This window comes from Phlebotomus argentipes, unplaced genomic scaffold, assembly GCF_947086385.1.
Source record: "Phlebotomus argentipes unplaced genomic scaffold, Phlebotomus argentipes genome assembly contig_15, whole genome shotgun sequence".
Lineage (NCBI taxonomy): Eukaryota > Metazoa > Arthropoda > Insecta > Diptera > Psychodidae > Phlebotomus > Phlebotomus argentipes.
Genome location: NW_026776181.1, coordinates 8,570,044 through 8,592,442, shown reverse-complemented (window position 1 = coordinate 8,592,442; position 22,399 = coordinate 8,570,044). Strand labels below are relative to the sequence as shown.

General features: G+C 41.8%; 1 protein-coding gene across 2 annotated transcripts; it reads right to left on the bottom strand.

The window, feature by feature from the left end:
- Positions 1-92: 92 nt before the first annotated feature.
- On the bottom strand, positions 93-20,485 carry LOC132262828 (dual 3',5'-cyclic-AMP and -GMP phosphodiesterase 11-like). 2 transcript variants are annotated; one of them, XM_059762265.1, is made up of 15 exons: positions 20,201-20,485; positions 13,598-13,970; positions 10,964-11,297; positions 9,733-9,949; positions 9,470-9,612; positions 8,112-8,262; positions 6,060-6,215; positions 3,363-3,725; positions 2,962-3,297; positions 2,534-2,898; positions 2,406-2,473; positions 1,707-1,827; positions 1,075-1,294; positions 913-996; positions 93-838 (listed from the first exon to the last, which is right to left on the bottom strand). In XM_059762265.1, the coding sequence occupies exons 2-15, from the start codon at positions 13,647-13,649 to the stop codon at positions 458-460; spliced, it is 2,991 nt and encodes a 996-aa protein (XP_059618248.1). In that variant the 5' UTR covers positions 13,650-13,970; positions 20,201-20,485; the 3' UTR covers positions 93-457. The 2 variants fall into 2 exon arrangements, with proteins under 2 accessions (XP_059618248.1, XP_059618247.1); XM_059762264.1 differs by lacking the exons at positions 13,598-13,970; positions 20,201-20,485 and adding an exon at positions 19,570-19,753.
- Between the last annotated feature and the right edge of the window lie 1,914 nt (positions 20,486-22,399).

Below are 22,399 nucleotides of genomic sequence, written 5' to 3'. Positions count from 1 at the left end.
AATGCAAACTAATTGAAGAAACGAAATCTTGATGCCAGAATTAAGGCTTTCTGTCCGCATAAATCAAGGAATAAAGGAAGTGAAAAACAACATTCTGTCCATATTTTATTACTACTATAAGTTAAATAATTCTTTATGTTACAATTTAGAGAGCATCACAATTTTTTCCTTTATCTCCTTCCTTCACATCTCTTCACGGTCACTTCTTTATACACAATTGCGCTAATTGAGAGATATATTTATTACCTTTGTGCTTTCTCCCCACATCTTATGTGCTTTCATCAGTAATTATATTTTACTCTTTGATAGAAAATAACACTCACACAATGATTTTATCTTGTCTATGGGGTGAAATACCAGGGATTGCGTGCGGGATAACTCACATCCCCATCAAACTGACTCATTGGTGCATGTTGCAGAGTGTAGCAAGAAGGTACTCTTAGTGGAAAGCCCTAGCCTAGTCTGCCCATTGGTCCGTGACTTGATGGTTGCAGTAATCTTGCTGCTCGAGGAGCTTTTTGGTGCCAGCCGTGCCATTGAGCTTCACTGTGCAATTGCTCGTGACACTGTTTGCACAGCAATTCATCTTGCCGACTATCTTGGGTGTCCTCAAGCAACTATCACGATTTATTAAGCTACTCGTCACGTTGCTCATCGATCGCCTGGGAAGATGATGGTTGATGTGGTTGTTGTTGTGGTTCGTGATCGAAGGGATGGAGTTGTGTCGCACACTCAGCGTCTTCCTATTGCACGATTGCGCCAATTTCATCCACTGCTCTTTATTGTTGCGCACACCCTCAACGAGGGGCTCCAGTTTTGGTGATAATACAGCGAAGGCCTGCGGAGAGAGAGAGCTTTTGCTAGAATCACTGTGTCTCGGCGAGAGTGTTATAAAACACCACAAATCCTCACCTCATAGATGGGTAAACATATAGAGTCGATGAATCCAACTTGCATCATTGGTAACTGATCTTCCTTCTCCCTGTCCATAATGTCCTACCATCGAAGATAAACCGAATAGAGACACACACACAGTCAGCAAAATGCGTGGCTAAATTATACAGCAAAACTCACAATAGGTGTAATGTTGAGTTCCTGTCGTTCCATATCACCTTGCTCGAAGAACTCCGAACTCACGAGATCCGCCACCCGTTTCTCAATCTCCCACGGCTTTGTGATAGCCGATAAATCACATACAGTCATACTCATGGCACGAAGCAGGCCTCTGGACTCATCGGCCAGCCAGTAGTTCATTGAATTTGGTTTAACAGCATTTAGAAATGGTCCCCGTTTCCTGCAAACACCATAAGAAAAAATCACATTGTTAGAAGAAATTGCGGAAATTTCCACAAGTGCCATTCTTCACATTGAGATGCACATGTGATGTACAATTCCCAAAATACCAAAACACATATTATTCCATCAAGGCGAATGAGTCTATACGAGATGAATCTATTTTCAAACAAGAATTTCCCTCACCGCGCACTCTTCCATCCCCGAATGAATGTGTGTAATTAAATAAATGCCATGGCTATATCAAAGTGATGGGAAAATACCGAAATCCCACAACAAATTTTGTCATGTGATACCATTCTAGTGAACTTTTCGTGAACACGCGACTTATCACAGCAAATAGATAGAAATCATGTGCCTCTTGTTGCTATAGACAATGTTCACGGAATATACGCAAATGGCATTGTCATTACCGAAAATAAACTGCAAGATCTGTTGATAGGATTGCATCCTCAAGTACGCGTATCACCTTGCTGTAGTCGTCGGATGATAAATTCGACAGGATTTGGTTGCCAGGACTATTGAGGATGAGCACTGGAAAATGAAACATACATAAATACACGATGCACACATGATTAAAGGCCAGCTCTCTTGTTTATTACATAATTTTATGTCAAACACTGGGTATTTTGATGTTAAATTGTTTCGATAAAATAGACACATGCACGTACGTACATCAAAATAATCCCCTATGAAGCTGAGAAATCAAATAGTATTTTAACAGAATTTGTGTTTATATGCTTATTGACAGGAGCAAATGTTTGTTTCCGCTTCACCATCGCGAATTTCTATGAAATATAATCCACAATGATTTATAAAATAAATGGAACAATGTTATCTGTGTTTTCCTACTTCACATACCCAAGTTTTGACTGTGAATCTAAATTTATATACAGAATCTTTGTTCTGCTTGTTTAAGAGAATCTTTATCAAAATTCCTCCCAATAAGGCTCAGTGAAAAGTATAAAAAAGAGTATTTTCTAAACCAACATTTTATCACGGGGACAAAAGTGAATTAAGACTTATTCTCAGTCTATGTTATAGGGATAACCAGCTATACGATGCTAAAAACCCGAAAATGATTTTTCAAAATTTAAAGAAAAAAAACTTACAGCAATGATCGAAATGATGATGCTCCATCGTTGATGTGGAGTACAATTGAGCGAGAGGAGATGATGCTCTGAGAAGTACGTGAAAATTAGCTCAAGTTCATCATCTTTTGAAACCTCGAGGATATTACTTGATCTGAAAAGAGTTGTTGGTCCCTCGGTGGTCGAGATCATGACACAAGCAGGCGATCACGAGTGCCAAGCACTCAATGTCCCCGAATATCTTCCACCACTGAGTCGTGGTGAGGATGGCGAACATCATCTGCGTCACGTTGAAAGCGTGCCTCCAGTTGTGATAAGTCACATGGCGATAGTTCCTCTTGACGCTGAGCAGCCACCGACAGAGTACCTCGATGTCGATGTTGAAGCGATCCACGAGGGAGAGATCGTAGAACATCCGCAGAGATGCCAAGAGAGTGTCACTATCCTCCATGTGCATGTCATCGAAGGAGAAGTCGTGCAACTTGAAGAAGGCCGCCGAAGGGACTTTCAGTCGCTGTGGATGGAAGTGATAAATCTGAGAGAGTGGCAATTTCGCCGCGAGCCAAGTGACACTCACCCTCAATCTGATGGCATCGTCAATTGAGGCGGAAACATGATAACTGAGAACTTCGAGGGTTACACTCTGCTTCGCCATCGCGACCACCGCCTTCTCGTACATGTGAGTATTGTGGATGCCCATGCCGCAGAAGATGGCGAAAGCCTCCACGAAGTTCTCGTCGTTCTTTGTGAAAATCAGATCATTGAACTTATTCACTAGCTGAATCACACCGATTATCTGGCCCAGTGAATTCTTTATCGCCATACAGAGAATGGACTTGTGCTTGAAGGATTGTCCCTCGTCGGCACTCGGGTCGAACCGGTGATCCTCATAAGCATTGGAAATATTCACAGTCTGAAGGAAGTGAAGCCAAAATGTAGGAAAAGTCCAGAATATCGCAGTGAAACAATTGAACTCACCTCTCCAGTCATTGCCACAAACCCTGTAATACCCACATTGATAGGAAAGCGACTCTCATACGGACTAGTTCTAGCTTGACTGCCATCCTCGCTGAGGTCGTTCGGTTCAAAGTCGAACACCCGCGAGAAGGAGCCTTTGGATGCCTCATGGACGAGCAGGATCTGCACACGCTGGCACTGGATGAGGCTCTGCATGTGCGTGAGTATCCGGAAAACCATATACTCTATCGTGCTCTGCTCCTCGAAGATCATCCTCGCCAAATCCAGCAGCACTTGATTGCGCTTCACCTCCAGCTGCGACTTCTCGTACAGCTGAGCATTTCGCAGTCCAATGCCGCAGAACTGGAGATAGCGCACGAAGACCTGTTGAGAGGAAATGATGATGAGGAAAAGTCCATAACAGCACGCCTACTCGAAAAGTACAAATAACTTTATTACTGGCGATGGGAAATTCAATTCCCCATAGCTTGTCATTAACCTCTCGCGCTATGTCAGTTATGCCCACTTTGAACAATCAAAACTTTGGAAAGTGCTCTGCAATTTAGCACTATATTGCATGTATGAGATTCGGAAACATAAAACAATAAAATTAGTTTATGTCACTCCATCAAACTGTTGAGAGTTTGCGCTTTTCCCGTGTGCGGCAGCAGAAAACTCAAACATATTCTCATGCAGAGCCATGGACATAAAAATGAGTTGCTGTGCAATAAACTTTAGCACTCGCTTTACGAAGGATTAAAGTTAAACGCATGGATATTAAGTGCTCTAAAGACCCGCGCGGAATCGATTGATTCAGCAAATGCAGGGATTCGCGCTGCACCTTCGCACCACTTGCACTCTGTCCCATCGACGCAAAAAAAAACCTCCACAGATCACATACATTGTTTCCCATCAATCGATGCGGAAAAAATGAGCTGGAAAATACACCGAAAGCGCTCTTCTGATGCACATAAAGTTGCCTATAAAATATAAATATTTCGAGAAACGAAGAACATAACAGACACATTGTGAATTTATAGCATTCGCACCAATAATTCATGGCTGCTTCACTTCGGGGAGGAGTGCAAAGGATTTGCACAAAAAATCATTACGGAAAAATCCATCCAAAGTGTCACGACAGGAAGTCAATTGACAAAAATACAACTTTGTTTGCTGCTACACTGCTAGGAAAGCACTCTCTGTGCAAGTGCACTTGTAAAATCTATGTAAATTGCGTTGAATTAAAAAATAAAATAAATAGAAAACAAAATTTTTCAGCATTTGTCAATGGATTAATTGAAATTAATTGACTTTCTGAAAAATGTCACATCCAGAAATTCGTGCAATAAATATATTTTAGATAATATCATTATTTTGTGCTAAGCACTTATCGTCTTTTAAAGGGTAGCTAAAAATATATAAGATGCTCAGCTGACTAAGGTCAATATATTACGATTATTGCTCAAGACAGGTGTCATTTCCAGGATTTCAAGGTATAATTAAATAATTATTATGTGATTTCACAATAAGCGAAAGGTCTCAATGCATTTAATGACATGGGATCAATGGCCATCAAGCTGAAAAAGCCTCCATAAATGTTCCACTGAAATTCACCCACGCAAGTGAGAAATCAACTGCGGAAACAGCGGGTTTTCAAACAAATGGCCATTAATTTGTGTTTTAATTGAATTGTTCTGTCGCGATTGTTTTCACAAATATTTAATCCCACCCTCAGAGTTCGCAGCGCACATGGCAAGTGACAGTGAGCAAATAATTTGGGGCGGTTTTACCCTTTGGTGTTCTTTTTCTCGCAAATAAACGCCACGAAATTAGGTTAAAAGCTGAGGGATTTCGCGCCGACCTGGAGTGCGGAAAAACGGGCAACGCTGCGAAGATAACAAATGTGACACTTTCGCGAGAATATATAGTTTTGATGTGACATCCACGGAGGTCGATTTTATTTATCATCATTTATTATCTGTGCGACTGCCTCATGTTTCAGTGAATTATTCATTTATCCGCATATCGTGGATGATGCGGAGAAAAGCGCTGTGACACTTCGCGGAAAGCTCCGGATGGCTCCTGAATAATAAAAGTGAGACCAGTGGAAAATTGCAAATCGATTTACTGCCTCATTCCGTGTCACTCTCTCGCCTTTTTTTCATCCCGCTGAATCTCACTCTTTTCCTTGGTGGAAAATTAAAAGATCACCCCCACTCGCAAAGTTTCCTAGGAGTAATCATTAATTACAATCACCCGTTTGGCTGTGCTATATCACAACTGGGTGGCACAATCGAGATCAAATTCTCAAGAGTCATTCACTTCTTCTCTGCCCTAAAACTGAAATCGATGAAAGCGCGCTAAGGAGTTCATTCAATTCCGAAATGTATGCGTGTATATTTTCGCAAAAGTCCCCGAGTGGGTGTTCTCAGCCCATCAGCTAAGAAAATCCCCACACACTCACCAGAGTGATAGCATCTCGCCCTATCATTTGCCCTTTCTCACTTTCCTCCCGCATTTTCCTATTTTCTTTGTGTTGAAATAAAGTTTATTTGGCAGAGCGAATCAAAATCACATCATCATCATTTGTATCACGGAGAGACCAGCCCAGAAAGGCATCACCAGGAAGATATCGACAACCGCACAGTGGATTGTGAATATTCACGAAGAAACTAATTCGTGTGCGGCAGCGAGATAGGAAGACGGCATTCCACTAACCTTTTCGTCGTTCTCGGTGAAGGAATCACCATTGAGTTTGTTGATGACTTGAGCCACTCCCACGACATCCCCCGTAGCATCTTTGATCGGCATGCAGAGCAACGCCTTTGTCCGGTAGCCTGTCTGCAGATCTATCTCCCGATTGAAGCGCTCATCCTGCAATAACAAGGACAAATAATCATTACACTTGCAGAAATTTCTCAATCTTCCCGCTTGACATTATGAATTTCAAGTGAATGTGAATCACACACACAATCAATTCAATTCAATGAACCTTCAGTGAATAATAAATGAAGCTAAAATTTCACATGAAAAATTCAATCCATTCTTAGCACAAATACACACTACTTGGCATTCTTAGTGCTGCGCAAATTGCAGCGGCATTTATTATCCTGGGGATATATTCATTTTCACTTGGGGGAAATGGACAAGAGAGATGGAATATTGCCGAGACTGATGAATTATTGTGCGTCTCATCGATGTTCATTAAAAATTTTCCTCACGACTTCGTCACGATGATACTGGAAGGCAATTAGGGAACTGTTTCATCTTCTAAGGACACATTTTCATGTGACGCTTGTGGTGGCGGAGACTACAGCGTATTCATGAAGGATATGAATGGCAACATCACCGCAGTGAAATTTAATACGCGCCTTGAGTGCTATTCAACTTTCTTCGCACCAAATTACATCGACAAGCAGCCGTGTAAAAAATATTCCACGTGCTTCATATCCCCAACTGAGAAGTATCACAGGTAATTTGAGGGAACTAATGATGAATAAAGAAGTTGCGAGTGTGCCAGGAAATTGAATTTCTTCTCAAGAATTCCTTTTGAATGCAAGCGAAACTCAGCTTCTTCCTCACTTTTGCGTATTGATTTGGAAAAGAACGTGATTTGAAACTTCTTCCATGCATTTTCCGTGCATTTTTTCTCCTCTACTGTAGCACAACAAGGAAAAACTCCTCTCGGCAGCAAAAATATCAGAAATCAAGACAATAAGCAATAAGAGAGTGTTCAACAAGTTTTTTCTACATCGCGTGTCTGACAAATCTTGGGTGCCAGAGAAGCAACTTAATGCGAAATATTGACATGGGAAAAACATCCTTCTCACGACATAGAGAGAAAAGCATTCTGTTCTGGATTGTCGTCGGAATGAATACAATTCTGATAGACTGCCAAAACAGAGTTGAAAGGACAGCGTAAAGTTAATGACTTCAACATTGTCGCTCGTGTGCTTATTCTATCTAATCAATAATTTTACAGTTTATTTATCTGAAGCAATTTACCAATTGTAACACTTTACGAAGACAAACAATATGACTTCAACTCTGTGTGCCACAAATGCAATTTCAGCATTATTTTCGGATATCTTTTTCACTTGCTCAAACCCTCTTGGCCGCCTCTGCCATTCTGTCTCTACGTTTCTGAGTTGGTTTCTCTGTCATCATCCATAAACAACTCCAGAGGCGTGGAATGTACAATTTCGGGTGACAAATGTTGGCAAGGACACTGAAAAGCACCCAACTTTGCTTATGGGTGAGTTGGGATTTTTGATGGAAACGCGTGCTAATAAAATGTGCAAAGAGACGAGTAATAACCACAGAAATGTAAATAATTCCCCAACCATTTAGCTTGATAAAAAGCTCCATCTTCAATTTCTTCCATAAAGCTTTTTCTATTAGAGGCCACAGATAACTGTGCGCAGGAATAAATGAGTCAAAGTGATACAGAGAAGAGATTTCTCACCATAGCAGTGAAATTTGAATAGCAAAGCTTGACTGACAATATCTGAGATGGAGAAGATAGAAAGCATTCCACGGACGAATTCTGGATTGAGAAATACTCTCGAATGTTGCAAAAGTGCTCTAGACAGGCTATATGAGTGACATTTTGGGCATCTCCCAAATTCTAATAGAGTTGGCATCGACAGAGAGACCCAAATAAACAGTGAAGTGTGGAAACTGGATGCTCGAGGCATCTCCAGAGCATGTTCCGACTCAGCACCCATTCGGGACGCATTTCGCATGAAATCAATGATGACAATGGCATACCTGATATGCATCGGGAATGTTCACGGGCTCTCCACTCTCCGCAACATGTCCAGCTATTCCTGTGCCCCATGCCACCCGCACTTCCTCCTGCTGCTCCATCTCCTCGAGCGTGCTCCGTGGACAAACATCGAAGAGCTTTGATACCAAGCATCTGGAAAACAGAGCATTCATGTATACATGAAAAGGGAGGAATTTTTCAGTAGTTGAAATTCCAAATCACAAGAAAATACAGACTGAATATTCTGTGTCTTTATTGCTATAGCAAGCGACAAAAACATTTATGCAGGTGCACATGATAAATTACGCATAGTTTTTTGCACTTAAGGTAAATCTAACTTTTTAGCAAATTTCAAACTTTATGCTGAGCACAATTTGCATTAAAGTCAGAATATTTTGCTTGTAATTCGATTCATATGTTCTTTCACGCTAAGAGAGTTTCAACATTCTCTCAGAGTGAGAGAAAATCCTTGTTTTCCACACTGTCGAATTGAATTTAACATACTGGCTTTAGGAAATTGAGTGGGAACGAAACAATTACAGAGAGTAGTACCAAATAAAACATGAAGCATCCGAGAGTTGTTGAATATGTCTCAAGAAGGATGCTTCAAATGAGGTGTTGAATGTATTTTATACAATGACAAGTGTTTTCAGCTGTCATAAAATTCATTTCAATTTACTGCACAACTTTCTTGTATTATTTGTCAGAGCTTGGAGGCAGAGGAGTACATCCTTGGGGATGAAGCACTCTCAGGGAGGCTTTCACACTTTCACATGTCCCATGAATAAAAAAGCCGCGAATCTGTTTATATGCGATGAGAATGGCTTGAAGGTTGTTCAGCACCCACGCCTTCTTGAGAGGCTAAAGAATAGGACGAGAGTCTTAGACGAAAAACATCATTGAGTGGAGGAGAATGCCTAAAACTCATATGCATTCAAGGACCTACGGTGGTGGCAAACGGAATGAAGCTGTACGATTGTTATTCAGCAACATCATCATTCTGCCAAAGCCCCACTATTCCCCAGTCGCGGAGACGCAGAAACAGACCAACTGCTCAGAGAGGGTGGAAATGTTCAAAAAGTGACAGAGATTTATTGTAGCGCTGCAAGAAATTTGTCTCATACGATGCTCAAATCCCAATTTGAGCAAAAAAGCGTCTCCCATCGTCTGTCCTGAAAATTTCAGTCATTAAACACTCTCCCACCTCTCAACATGGGCGCGTACTTATTAATTATGTCTTTACCCATAAATTGTGCCAAATTAATTGGTAAACCGATGAGTGACACATTTTGCGGGGAGCTCGTGGACGCTAGATTGTCTTTCATTTGATGATTAAGTTGTGTGATAAATTGCCACTTACTTCTTAGGGACGTTCTGGCACGCATTCGTGCGTCCCTGGACGAGAAAGAGAGATCCCCGATCCGCATTGAGCAGTATCGAGACATTCTGCAGGATTTTGTGGCACAGCGACCTCACGTCCAGTTCATTACAGATGTCCTTCACCTGCGAAAGCGAAGAGAGAAGTGATCAGTTCCGCATCGGAGACGTCGTGGCGGCGGCAGAAGTAAGTTGACCCCACGCCGCGGGACATGATTCAATGACCTCACAACGACGATACCTTACCAATTCAAAGATGAGCTCCTTCTCGTCAAGGAGCTTGAGTTCATTGCGTGACAATCGCTGCGGTCGCCCCCAACCGCCGGCCCCGCCCGCAGCCCCCATGACAGCTGCGGCACCCTCATTCTGGCAGCCGACGCTGAGGAACGTGGGGGTGCCGTCGATGGTGTTCACAATAGGCTTCAGCAAGCCCCCTCGCTCGAACTCGTGGGCTGAGATTTTTCTGTCAAGACAAAAAAAAGCATCACATATGGAGTGTCATTAACCCCGCTAATTCAGGAGAAGGTCGGAATCCTGAGCAATTCCATCTCCGCTTGACTATTTCTCCATTTCCTTCCAATCCACCCGCCGAAATTGCCCACATTTGCTGCTCTTCAACGGAATTTCTGCCCAGTGAGTGGAAAATTTTCCCTCCTCGCCCAAGAAAATATCCTCATCGAGAGTACCCAGTTAAACAATCAAGAAGTTTCCCACTCAGAATGATAATGCGAATTGAATAAGTCAAACAGCGATTCTTCAAAGTATCTCACCGAATTTCCTGTTTCTCTAAGACGTCCATACACCCTTGGCGGTACATCTAACTAATTTGGTTAAATCGTAAAACTTCAATTCACAAAGTTGAGTGTAAAGAGCTACTTAGGAGACGTTATGACGCAGGGGAATGAGAGGGATTCTACACAGTAAAGTTACTCAGTTACTACATATTTTAGTAATAAAATCTTCTGCCGACTTTAGTCTCCTTAATTCGATATTGACAGACTCAAACCACAAAATCGACACTATGCAGAACTTTGCTAATTGTGAACCTAAAACCCCATTCAAATTTGCATCGTTCTCCCCTATACAACTTTGGCTGCTGAAGGATAAATTTCAACGAGCGAAAGAGTTTCTCGCACAAAAGCGATGCTTCGCTGTGACAAAATCAAATTACTCTGAAATGTCTTAAGTGAAATGCATCTCTAAAGTGTACGATAAACTATTTTTTCAGCGGTTGCGAAGGGAACTTTTCAAATTATCTCTGTGTTTTGTTTGGAAATGTACTTCACGTGTTCGCAAGCGTGTGCGCAATATTGGGAGAATAAACAAATTCGTATCCCAGCATCTATCCATTCACATTGAAATTAGAGTCAACGATCCGTGCGTGGCACTTCCCAATCGGGCTATAAATTCGCATTTGCAGCACTTCCTCTTCCCAGGGAATTAATTAGCAGGAGTCATGGGTGATAAATATCCTCACCTGACTGGAGTTGTGGCCCCTGAGCCGCCTCGCGACGAGCAGGCGCCCGAATTGTAGGTTGGCGATGATATTTCCGCCCCCGGCGTGGCGTGATTCACGAGCCACGCGTCCACAACCTGGCGCGTGGCCTTGCGGATGAAGTAGTCCTGCGCGAACTCGGGATTCTCATCCAGCCAGGCCTCCATGCGAGCGTACTCGGCATCATAGCTGACCTGCGTGTCAGGTGCGGGCAGCTGCAGTGGCAGGGGGACGCCGGAACGAGTACCAGAGTCCGCGCCCCCCTGCTCGGCGGGCATTCTGTTCTGAGGCGCGTCTATGCTTCGCAGGTGTAAGCCTACAATGACAGAGAAAGTTGGCGAGTTAACGAACGCTCGAGAAGGAAACCCGTTACATTGAAGCCCTCCCACACTTTCGCAAAACCTTAATCAGCCGTGTAAGGCAATCCGCATGCCATGTATGACGAAGTCAGATGATTTCCCCTTCTTGTCCTCCACACACAATGTTTCTTTTTATCGTCAACCAATGCGACTTTTGGCATGAATTTCACGAATTTCAGTTTCTATTTCTGGCAAACGAATTCAATTTTATGACACTCCGCAGGGTAATTGCACCTATTTTTGGCTCCCACCTATAAATGGAGGTTTGATTGAATTATTTACGACAATTGAAGCTCTCCGCTGTTTCCACCCTCTTTCTCTACCACTCGATGGAGACGCCGGGTGACACTGGGCGTCTCCATTGGTTACATTCACTTGTCGGTTCTCGTTGTACCTCCTTATTTTAAAACACCCTCGACGGCAGGTCTCGCGTAGGCTTCTCTTCTTCACGGAATCCCTGCCATTCTCATATGTGACAACATCAATTTGCTGTCCAGCTTTGCTGGCATATCGCCAGCTGAACCTCCCTCCAATGCCAGATACAATCACAGAATTATATTAATTCAATTACGAAATGTAAGAGAGAAGCTGAGCAACAGACCGAAAGAGCACCAAATTGCTCAATTTCGAAGACACATAGAGAAAACACCAGAGGTACGATAAAAACTAATCGACACATCAACTTGATGATTTATCTGACACAACATCCGGCACTTTATATACTCTCTTTCTCTTCTCTTCCTATCGGCCTTCTGGCCACTCGTCGACTGGACAATTTCACGAACATTTGTGCGGTGTTGAATAAGGACAAACACCCTCAGAGTGTTTTATGGAGTGCATGCCAAAATCCAGCATCACGAAGTGGGTCAGACTGAATCAACGTGACTCAATGACACGAGGAAAGTCTAGGGGTTGCTCCAGAAGCAATCACACATGCTAAACAATGGTGAAAAGTCCTCCCGATGATGAGGGTCTATCACCACTTAATAAAACACACACTTCACATCCAACCCATAATTGCGATAAATGTGCGTCTGCCTCTTGCCAAATTGTACCATCGCTCACTCATTCGAGTGAAATGATGGAATTTAATTTTATCCCCCATTTCACCTCCCTTCCGACAACTTATGCTTTTTTCCCATCCTCAGCCACCGTTCTGAGCGACACGCGAACCTAATTAATAAATTGAAGCGTCTCTTCTGCTGTAGATGAGTGATTTCCTTGACGCATCTCCACGCGAGGACAAGGTTGACGTCCACGAGCCCCCCGTTTTCAAGTGAAACAATATGACAAAAATAATTACGCATACACTTTTGCCCAACATGGCTCTGAGACGGCTTGAGAAGTCCTATTAGAAACTATTTAAGTAACATAAGTATGCATTTCGTTTAGATCGTAAAGCCAAATAGAGCGGCAATAATAAAATTAAATGCATCCGCATTTTGTGAAAAAATAAAGACATCGTGAACAATGATACTACGCATAAGCTAAGAGAATAACTTTATTGCTGATTCTGGGAGGGCAAAACGCTCTCGTTGAATTTTGTGAGCGCAATTCAGCATAAAATGCCATTTATGGCATTTGGCCAGTTTTCCTCCGCTGAGGGTCAGTCTGAGGAGAAGACAGCGAGCTAAGTGCTGAAAATATTTTAAACTGAAAATGATTTAATTCAATTCTTCCTTTCAAGCAATTATCTAAAGTTTCAGACAAGAGTTAATCCAAAGAAACTACCCCTAAGTTCAGAATGAATGTGAACAGCAAAACAAGCTTGTAATACAAGCCTTGTGACAAGCAAATCTGGGTCCAATTATAATTTCACCGTGACAAATGCAACCTGCCTTCGAAAAGCTGAATAATATGGGTTAATCAAATTGTCCATTGCATTTATTTCATATTCAATTTTACAAACGAGCGCTGGGAATGCAAAATTCATTGCTTTTCGCTCGAATATTTGATTTGGCATTTCTATTTCAAATTCATTTTCATTCCAAAACAGAAATGAGAGTACATACATATTTGATTCGGGCATATGGAAAGCGAATTGATCATTTCCGCGAAGATGATTCCCTTATGCCTGATTTTTTTGCTCCCGCAGACGGAAGATTGAGCGAACGGCACAAAGAACCAATAAAAGCATGTATTAATCAAAAAGTGTTCGCTTCCCCATAAAGGCAATTTCTTCACGAATAATTAAACAAGCGTCGCGCTGAAGTGAATTTTTATTGCTGCGAGGGATGAAATTGGGGGTGAGGCTTACTTTTCTTGTAGCGGCATCCACGGAAGCGGCACATGCTAGATGTCTGGCCCATGGACTTGCCTCCAGTGGGATGTCCACGGGTAGAGGAAGTCACTCCTCACCCTTGTCCAGCAAATCGCCCGCACCGCACCATGGACAGTGTAAATAATGCCAGCGAAACAGCGTCACATCACTCACTTCTTCGCACTTTCTTCCAAGCTCACCTCCCGCGTGGAGGCGCCTGGTATGTTGTCATTAAAACTTAAAATACGCACACAGATCGGAATCAATCTATTTAATTGCACGTTGCTTAAGTCTCTGCCTCTCTCACACTCTGAATATCGCCATTATGCAGTTAATTGGCGGATGGATGGGCGCGAGACGAGCAAGAATACTGTGTAAATGGGCATATTTGAAAATTCTCCACTCAATTATACTCCATCTTATGTAACTCACACGCTGTGAATCAATCAATTTGTGGGCACAATGAAAACAATCGTAAATTTTTATTAAATCGTCTGCGTCGTACAGTTTCACTCTGCATTGCGACAAGAGATTCAAAAAACGCGCTTTATGTGTCCGACGCGCTCTTCGTTAGAAAACATCGGAATTATTTCAATTAATAAAACGGAACTCAAGCGAGTGGGATGGGAAGTTGAAGAAGAGTCGGAGGGAGAGAAAGAATAATTGCTTCACTCACATATACATATTCTGGCGAAGATTGCGGTATTTCACCCCCCAAACCATTTCCATTGATGTACATTTTCACCCCGTAATTCGCCAATTTATGCAGAAAATGCTAATGGACTTGCGAGTCAAGTGCATTAATGTTGTTGAGTACTTTGCCAGCCATGTTTCAATGAGTTGCTATACTTGTTGAATAAGTTAATTAAAATTTGCTACCCCCACGGAGAAGGGTGATGGAAGAGGGAGAAAATCGATCTCAATTGCTGTAGCAGATGTACCAAAGTGTCCATTCACTTAAGAAACTAATACCACGCTTTTTCCAATAGCCGAAACCCATGGCCAAGACAAAGGCACCCTCGGTAGTTTATTGCTCTCAACTCAATAAGGCTCGTGCGATAAGGGGTTCTGCCATAAGAAATCGAGACGACGCGTACATATAATTTACATTTCTGATGTCTTACAAGCGGTAAAGTATTTTTTTCTCAACACTCCCCGCACGATATCAGGGGAGGAAATGTGCTTAATTACCAATTTCTCAGTCACTTTCCTCGCTTCCTTGCCATTTAACATGCTCAAGAGCCAAGGTTAAGGAACTCGAGGCGGTCTCGAAACGCAAGCAAAAACATGTGGTGGAAGCCCCACGAAAAACACCTGAAGCTCCCCATTGTGATCGGATTTATTGTGGAAAGGTGTGTATATTTCTGGTGTGGAAAATAGCTCGTGGAACAACAATGGAAAGTTTGCCAGTGCAAGAAGAGAAAAGTCTCCCCCCCGAAAAGTAATGGTGTATCTCTCCTCCATCTGCCAACACTTTAGCCGTTAGTAATAAGACAAACAGTCATTCGGGTGTTATTTAAACTGGAGCTCAATGACTCCAAGTTTGCTCGATGACGTATGTTCTGCGCCCTGCCCACCCGCACACCTCTGTCTCATGTGACACATTTGGAGCGGCAAGTTTTTAGCCGAAAAGAATGAAAAAACTGCCATTGACCCACTTTGAAGTTTTATTAGTATTCTTATACGCAGAAAGTCAGATGATAGGCGAGTACGCGCGTCTCACATGGGAGGTTGCTCCAATGCGAATGGATACAATTATTAATCAATAAATGTGACTCTCAATTGAATCTAATTGCTTGCAAATATAGCCAATAACCAAGCTTTGTGCACACCGGAAATTATATGACGCGTGCAGATATGTTCTTTGAGTCGTCATTCCAGGATACACTTCTAATCCGATGCTGTGCTGTACAATTCGATTAATGCCACAAGCAGATTGAATGAAAATTGTTTGTGCAGCGATAAAATCATCAGTATTCAATTAGGCTCTGTTCAGGAGTCTGCTTAATGCCATTATTTCGAGGAGAAAGGATTATATAAAATCATCACATCTTAGAGCACTTTTTGCAATTGTCAAGTATATGTTTTGCAACAGCGCATAACAATATTCAAAAAATATGGATGCGTCGCAAAGTTTTTAAAAATCCCAGCTTTTGATAATCAATTTGCAATATGTATTTCGAAAAAATTAAGAAACTAAAATATTGCTCACAATTGCTCGAAATTACTGTGTTTTATGATTCGCGCTCCCCAATTCTTAGTTCCTCAATTCTCCCAACATTGATTTCTCTGCGCGACCAAAAAAGAGAGCTCTTTTTATTAGAGGCTTAATTCACAAAGCCTATGTAATTATTTGTCTTCGCAAGAAAATATTATCTTGCATTAAATTCTTGAGAGAGAGAAAGAGAGAAAATTAAGAGGAGGGAAAAAATATGTTTTCTCGGTTTTCTCCTAAAATTAACTACGCCAACTCACAAGTTTCAGGTGAAAATTCTTAAATGATTCACCTGGAATTTCATCCAGTATGCAAATTATTACGAACCCCTTAAATAATAAATTCACTTTGTAATTTCTTCCAAAGCGATCCACTCGGGCCGCCATGATTACAATATTCAACCCTCAATAAGTAGAATTTATGACATAAAACAGCACCTAAATTGATGAGACAAAGCGAGGAAGGGGAAAAATTCAAAATATCCTACGCAATAGAAGCTCATGTTTCGTTTCTATCCCAAAAAGAGTCACAGGAATTCAATTCAATTGAAAAAATAATAATTACACCTCCTTCTTATTTAAATTGGCCATCAACAGTCGAAGAAGACACATTTCTTCTGCATATATTGATTACTAATGACGACTGAAAAACTCTCAAGCATTCGCCTTACTCAATCAACATGATGATCACGTAACATTTTCTTTTCGAGGCAGCACAACTCATATAGAAGATGCTTAGACGTCACTAATGGGTAATTTTCATTGATGATTATTGATTTGCTTATTTAATTCAATTGGACTTGTTTCATCTCCATTTGCAAGACGCACTTTCTCATACCATCAAGTCTTTACGCATCTCAGCCACAGGCTAAGCACTGGCTAATCTTAATTTGCTGTATGGAAATTTTTCCCCATGAATTTCCAATCTCTGTGAATTTGCATAGATTCTCGTGAATTTGAGGTGGCTCGATAGCAAACCCATTAAGTTAGAATTCTTCAAAGATCCTCCTAGTGGCAAAATTCACTTATAAACTCGTGTTGCACTCCAGTGATTTAATTCCATCATTGATAGGAACAATTGTGTTGATCTCACGACGAGTGAGGAAAAATTGCGCACAATTTGTACGTTGTAATTGATGGCTGTATTTGCTATATTTTATCATAAACAATATCTTAACAATATGAAAAACTAATGAGAGATATTCATCTCGTGCTTCCCATTGTTTTCCCAGTGGAATTTTTCTGATGAACATCAACTTTCGTGTCGCTCTGAGTGAGATTGAAATTACAGGCTATTTTCAGTTGCTGTGGCGCCAGTTGGTGTGGGAGCTGAATTGTGAACAAAAAGTGCCTATGTCTAGCACAAGTGCAAAAAAATTTGCCAATCATTTGATACTCAATCGAGATAAATTGCGTGTGCACTACACAAAACAACTTTAAAGCCTTCAACACTGGAAATCGCTTGATGTCAATGGATGTTGTTCGCGGAAACCGCAAACTGTTTATGAAATTCACAGCCAATGCTCATATTTTATACGCCTAATAATTATAAATTTCACTATTATTTCCCGTGATTTCATGTGAAATGAAACCCAAAATCGTAGTACAAAGTGACGAAATCGACCAAACAATATTTAAATCTTATGTAGCGAAGTAAAGCTGTCGTATTATAAGTATGTATGTGTTTATTTAAAGATTTGTTCACATTCCTTGTATTTAATTTCATTGAATACTTCCTTCATAAGTCACGCTTATAGTAGAAAGGGAAATTCATCGAAAGCTCCGCCCACTCACATGCCAAGCCCCGTTGATTATAATGCCCAAATCACACAATTAAGTGTTTCCTCAAAGTTTCGTGTTCGATATTGCTAAAATGTTGGTTTTAATTTAATTAAATTTCACTTAAGCAACACTTTTGCCACCCACTGTGCATTTCTCTCCTCTCCATGCCGTCAAAATGTAACTTTAGTCGCCGCATTCATACGATTTTTGATGGAATATACACGCAAAAATTCCCGCCAGCAAATAATGTGTAAACACAAACGGCCTTCAAGATTTTTTCATCATCATCATCATCATCTTCGTCTTCTAGTTTATCTCCACTGTAAAATACACCGAAAATGGAAACAATGCCGTGTGTGCGTGTAGAATTGTAGTAACACGAATAAAATGAGAAAAAATAGAAGAAAGAAAGAGTGTAATATTGAGGAATTATCATAATACAGTATATGCAAATGATTTAATAAATGGTAATAGGAGATGAAATATTCGGGACACGACATCACTTTTGGGTGCCACACGACCCCAAAAAAAAAACAAAACACACGCCGTTTTTGTTGAGCTTTGACAAAAGAAGGCCTCCTCAGAAAAGGGATACACTTAATTATATTCTCACAGCATATAAACATTTGACCATGTTTATTTTATTCATGGGAAAACAATATAAAACGATATTTGTGCAGAAATTGCAGAGGATAGAATTACGCTATTGACTGTGAGATTGAGTATAGAGAAGTGAACTCTCTGGAATGCAACAAAAACATCTCGGATTTCCAGTAGAATGCATTTTTGAAGTGTAAAACACCCACTCATTCGTGTTATATTAATGCATTGAATGCGCCCATCTTGAGTGTAGTGGGATTTAGGAAAATTTCGGAATTCCCAGAAAATTTTCGATTGGAAAATGTCTGGTAATTGAATTTTAAATATTTAACACATAATGAACTACACGTGAAATTGTTGGGGTGTTTGAATACACCATAAGAATAAATTATTGGACATTTAGTGCTATTAAAGTCTGGGAAAAGCCATGGAAAATATTTAATATTTTCCCCACAGTTATTGCCAATTTATACCCTACATATAAAATCATTCACACTGCTCTGAAATGTTCTTGGCTGTTTTTCGGGCACACATTCGCAGAATTATATTAGGAAAATTTAATAAATGTGCAAATTGGATCAGTAAAGAAAATATTTTGAAAGACTTCTGAGCCCAATATCGACAGGTTTTCACTTGGAATGTAATTTTCAGCCACTCCGCAGACATTCACTGTGACTCTGTAGAGTTTTGCTAAGTTTAATTTACAATTTATAGTAGTATATATATATTTCTGGACAGCGTGTGCTTGAGAAAACAAACACTGCTGCAGAACAAACGTCATACTTCTGGCCATTGCGACAATTAACCAGGCATGTTTTCCCGAGTTGGTTTTAGAATAGTAAATGTGTTATTAAATGATGGGATCAGAATCCGCTTATGCGAATACGTTGGAGGCTAAACAGCGAAAGGAGTCGTCAAGTACATGGGATTAAGTTGCTGAGGAGTGAAGGACTGACGGACTTTCTCAGCTGGTCTCATGGCAGAAAGGATTACGGGGGTGGACTCGTGTGGGAGTCTCAGCAATTTGTCGGTACAGCTTTAGCTGCTCAACTCCAAGTGATCCATCACCCGATCGCAGAGGTGCGGGTTTGGGCACAACCCTAAACTCCGGTGCATTTGCGGAATGCCGATGGGGATGGGCAGAAGAAATGGGTGAATGGCGTGAAGTTATAGATTAACTCCAACACCAGTGCGCGGACCGCGATGTTTGCGTGATTGAGAAAAGGTCAATTACACCACATCAAGTAGCAAAACACTCTGTGGCATGAAAGTGTTTCCACGGCAATTCGCATTTCAAATTGATCGCGGTTCATCAACGCCACAATATGAATGAATAATACATCCAATGTTCTATTTTTGCCATATATACTAACCCGACAGTATTGTGACCATTCTTGGCCTCTCCCTACACCACACAAATAATTTATGATGCACTGCGAATTTTAGCATACAACACCGACTCGACTATTGATGGCCCGATGGTGTTTCTTGCGTGCCGTCTCGAGGCACTATATCATGCCAATGGAGAGCCACATGGGGAAAGACTCCGTCGGCGGATCCCCGGGGTGGCGTTTGATGGATGACCCACGATGGAGCGCCGATAAAGAGCGCCACTGTCCAATGTCCAGGGAGTTGGCGGGGTTTTTCACCACGAACTTTCCAGCTACTCGAATTGAAAATTGTTGAATTGATGTGAGAGCATTTCGCTCTGTTTACACGCACTGATAAGTGAGATAACAACTACACAGGCACGCGAGTGCTCATTTTCTCAGCCTCTTACATTTGCTACTCATGATGGGAATTCAAAACATTCCCACTGATAAATGGCCATCGTAGTGGTCTGTAAATGGCTTTCTGCCACACAATCACGCTCTCCCGAATGAAATCTTTGGGCGTCCAGTCCCCTTGGACACACAAAAAACGGAGCCTCTACAAATTCACGTACTCCCCAAATTGATTGAGAAAGTCACACAGAGTGTGAGGAATTGATGAGTGTCGCCTTACGCAAAAAATTCTACACCGCAATAATTTCACAAGAGACCCAAGGAAAATTTTCCTCTCACTTTGACTCCACAGCGACAGCGCGTGTTTATCTTGGCCAGTCTGAGGAGCGCACACAAGTTCTTTGATAATTGCTCAAGTGTCTCTCAGAGACGAGCGCACAGGAAAAAACCGGTAGAACACTTCACCGCGACGCTCTCGTCATTTGAATGTTTACCCGCGAGAAACTGTGCCGGTTCGCTTTGGCCGCACCATCACTTCCGTCCCGACAGCCAGCAGTGAACTGAAAGCTTCCACTGTCGACTTGCCTCGCCGAGCCACAACCAACACGCCGCCGAGTGTGGGGCAGTCGAAAGCGTGCATCGGGCAGACACGAACTCGGCGCTCTCTGGGAACGTGGCAGGGGAGGGAGCTTTCCGAGACGATGCTCAACGTCTTGGCGGTTTCATTCACAGATGCTTGAGGGAGACGCAGGAGTGGGGGAGATGTGAAGTATCTGTCGAAGAGTGTTAACCAACGCTTGCTGGTGAAGACTTGACTTCCGGCAACAAGAATTCCTACACTTTCGGATGAGCCTTAAGAGTAAGCTTGCAAAATTCACTTCCCACCTGTGGCTACACATAGCTGTATTCCTAAATACTTCGCCTCGTGGATTTCTCACATTTCTTAGCACAGTGATTAAGGAATTCAACCTCATGTTTAAACTTTGTCTAAAACATTCAGGAGTCTCATTAGATTTTTCCTCAAAATGTGAAATCTTTCATCGATAAACTATTTACGGTTTTATATCTCAACGCATTTCAATGAAGACGTTTCTTAGTTTTGTCTTAAAGATAGTTAGAAAATCTACCTTGTAAGTGCCGCTGAGATCACAAGAATAACGGCATGAATTTTTAAGGATTGGATCAGGTAAACTAATTGCATTTTGATATCATGGTTCAATAAATCAAATCCTTCATTTCGTGGGGTTTTTTTTTCAATGGATGTCAAATGCCATTCTGATGCCAAATGTGGAACTCTGTTCTGGCGCATTTCCAGAAAGATATTGCAATTGCAAAGTGAAGTTTTTCCACCTGACACGCAAACATGCCATAAAGTTTCAACAGGATTTGCAGGATTTTCAAACTTTTACACTAAAGATGTCGACATAATAAATATATCGTAGAGTAAATAAAAACTAGCTCGCACTTTGCCTAGAATCTGTCATGGATCATACACAGTGATAGGACATTCTGCCTAATCTAATGCGACACATTGAACATTTTTCTTCTGCACAGATAAGATAACAGCGCTAATGTTCGCGTTATCGTAAAGCACAATGCTCCGACAATTTCCATACATCAATCATATCAAGCACACTGCGTAGATCGCATTAACTTTGTGCGTATTGTGAAATATTGCCAGATGTTCTTCTGGCGGAAAGGGAGGCTTGACGTCCAATCGCAGGTGTTGCCACTCCGGTAGCGCGAACGGGGGCCCCAAGACTCGGAGTACCTCTCTGGCGGCAGACACAGAATCATAGCACATTTGATCAAATATTGCGCATTGAACGGTATAGCACGATGCGAATACACATTTCATAATCTCTAACCGCCGACACCCACAATCCCATTTCGCGCCACAACACCAACGAATTCCCACCACTATAGTCGCCGCCCGACCAAATATTTATTCACGCCACTATATTTCTGTATATTTATTGCCGTGTGTCGACGACCAGGAGGAAGAAGTGCGAGCAGGAGCCCGAGAAATTGCTGGAGAGAAACTTATGCACTGCGCGACTCCATGACTCACGGCCAGGAGTGTGTGTGGCTGTACCTTGGACAGCAGCCTCTCCAGCTCAGGAAGCGCAATCGCGAAGAGAACCTCTTCCGCCACCAATGTGTATTGTCATCAAGTAGAATTACACGTGTTCCACCCCGCAATTTTCCCACTCGACTATGTTTACATGCCCTCTAATTCTGGGAAACTGTGAACTTGAAATTGATATTGGATCGTCTGGCTCGGCATTGTTTACGGCAGACCCGAGGCTCCGCGGGTGGGGATGGCGAAAATTGTTGGGTATGACGGAAATCGAAACTAAATACCCCCTAGTTTGGTAATTAGCATCCAGAATATTGCCTTTTCGAGGCACTGCATGTGAGGCGATAGCACACACGCTCCCAAGATTGCCCCAACGGTTACGTGGAAAGCACGTCAACG

What these genes read in the sequence shown, in the direction of transcription:
- LOC132262828 (XM_059762264.1), bottom strand. Translation starts at nt 19,645, where the DNA reads ATGCTAAAATTCGCAGTGCATCATAAATTATTTGTGTGGTGTAGGGAG. An exon ending in TCACCGAGAACGACGAAAAG is followed by an intron (nt 3,726 to 6,059) that starts GTTAGTGGAATG and finishes TCCTCTCAACAG; the next exon opens with GTCTTCGTGCGCTATCTCCA. An exon ending in ACGATGCCATCAGATTGAGG is followed by an intron (nt 2,899 to 2,961) that starts GTGAGTGTCACT and finishes TTCCATCCACAG; the next exon opens with CGACTGAAAGTCCCTTCGGC.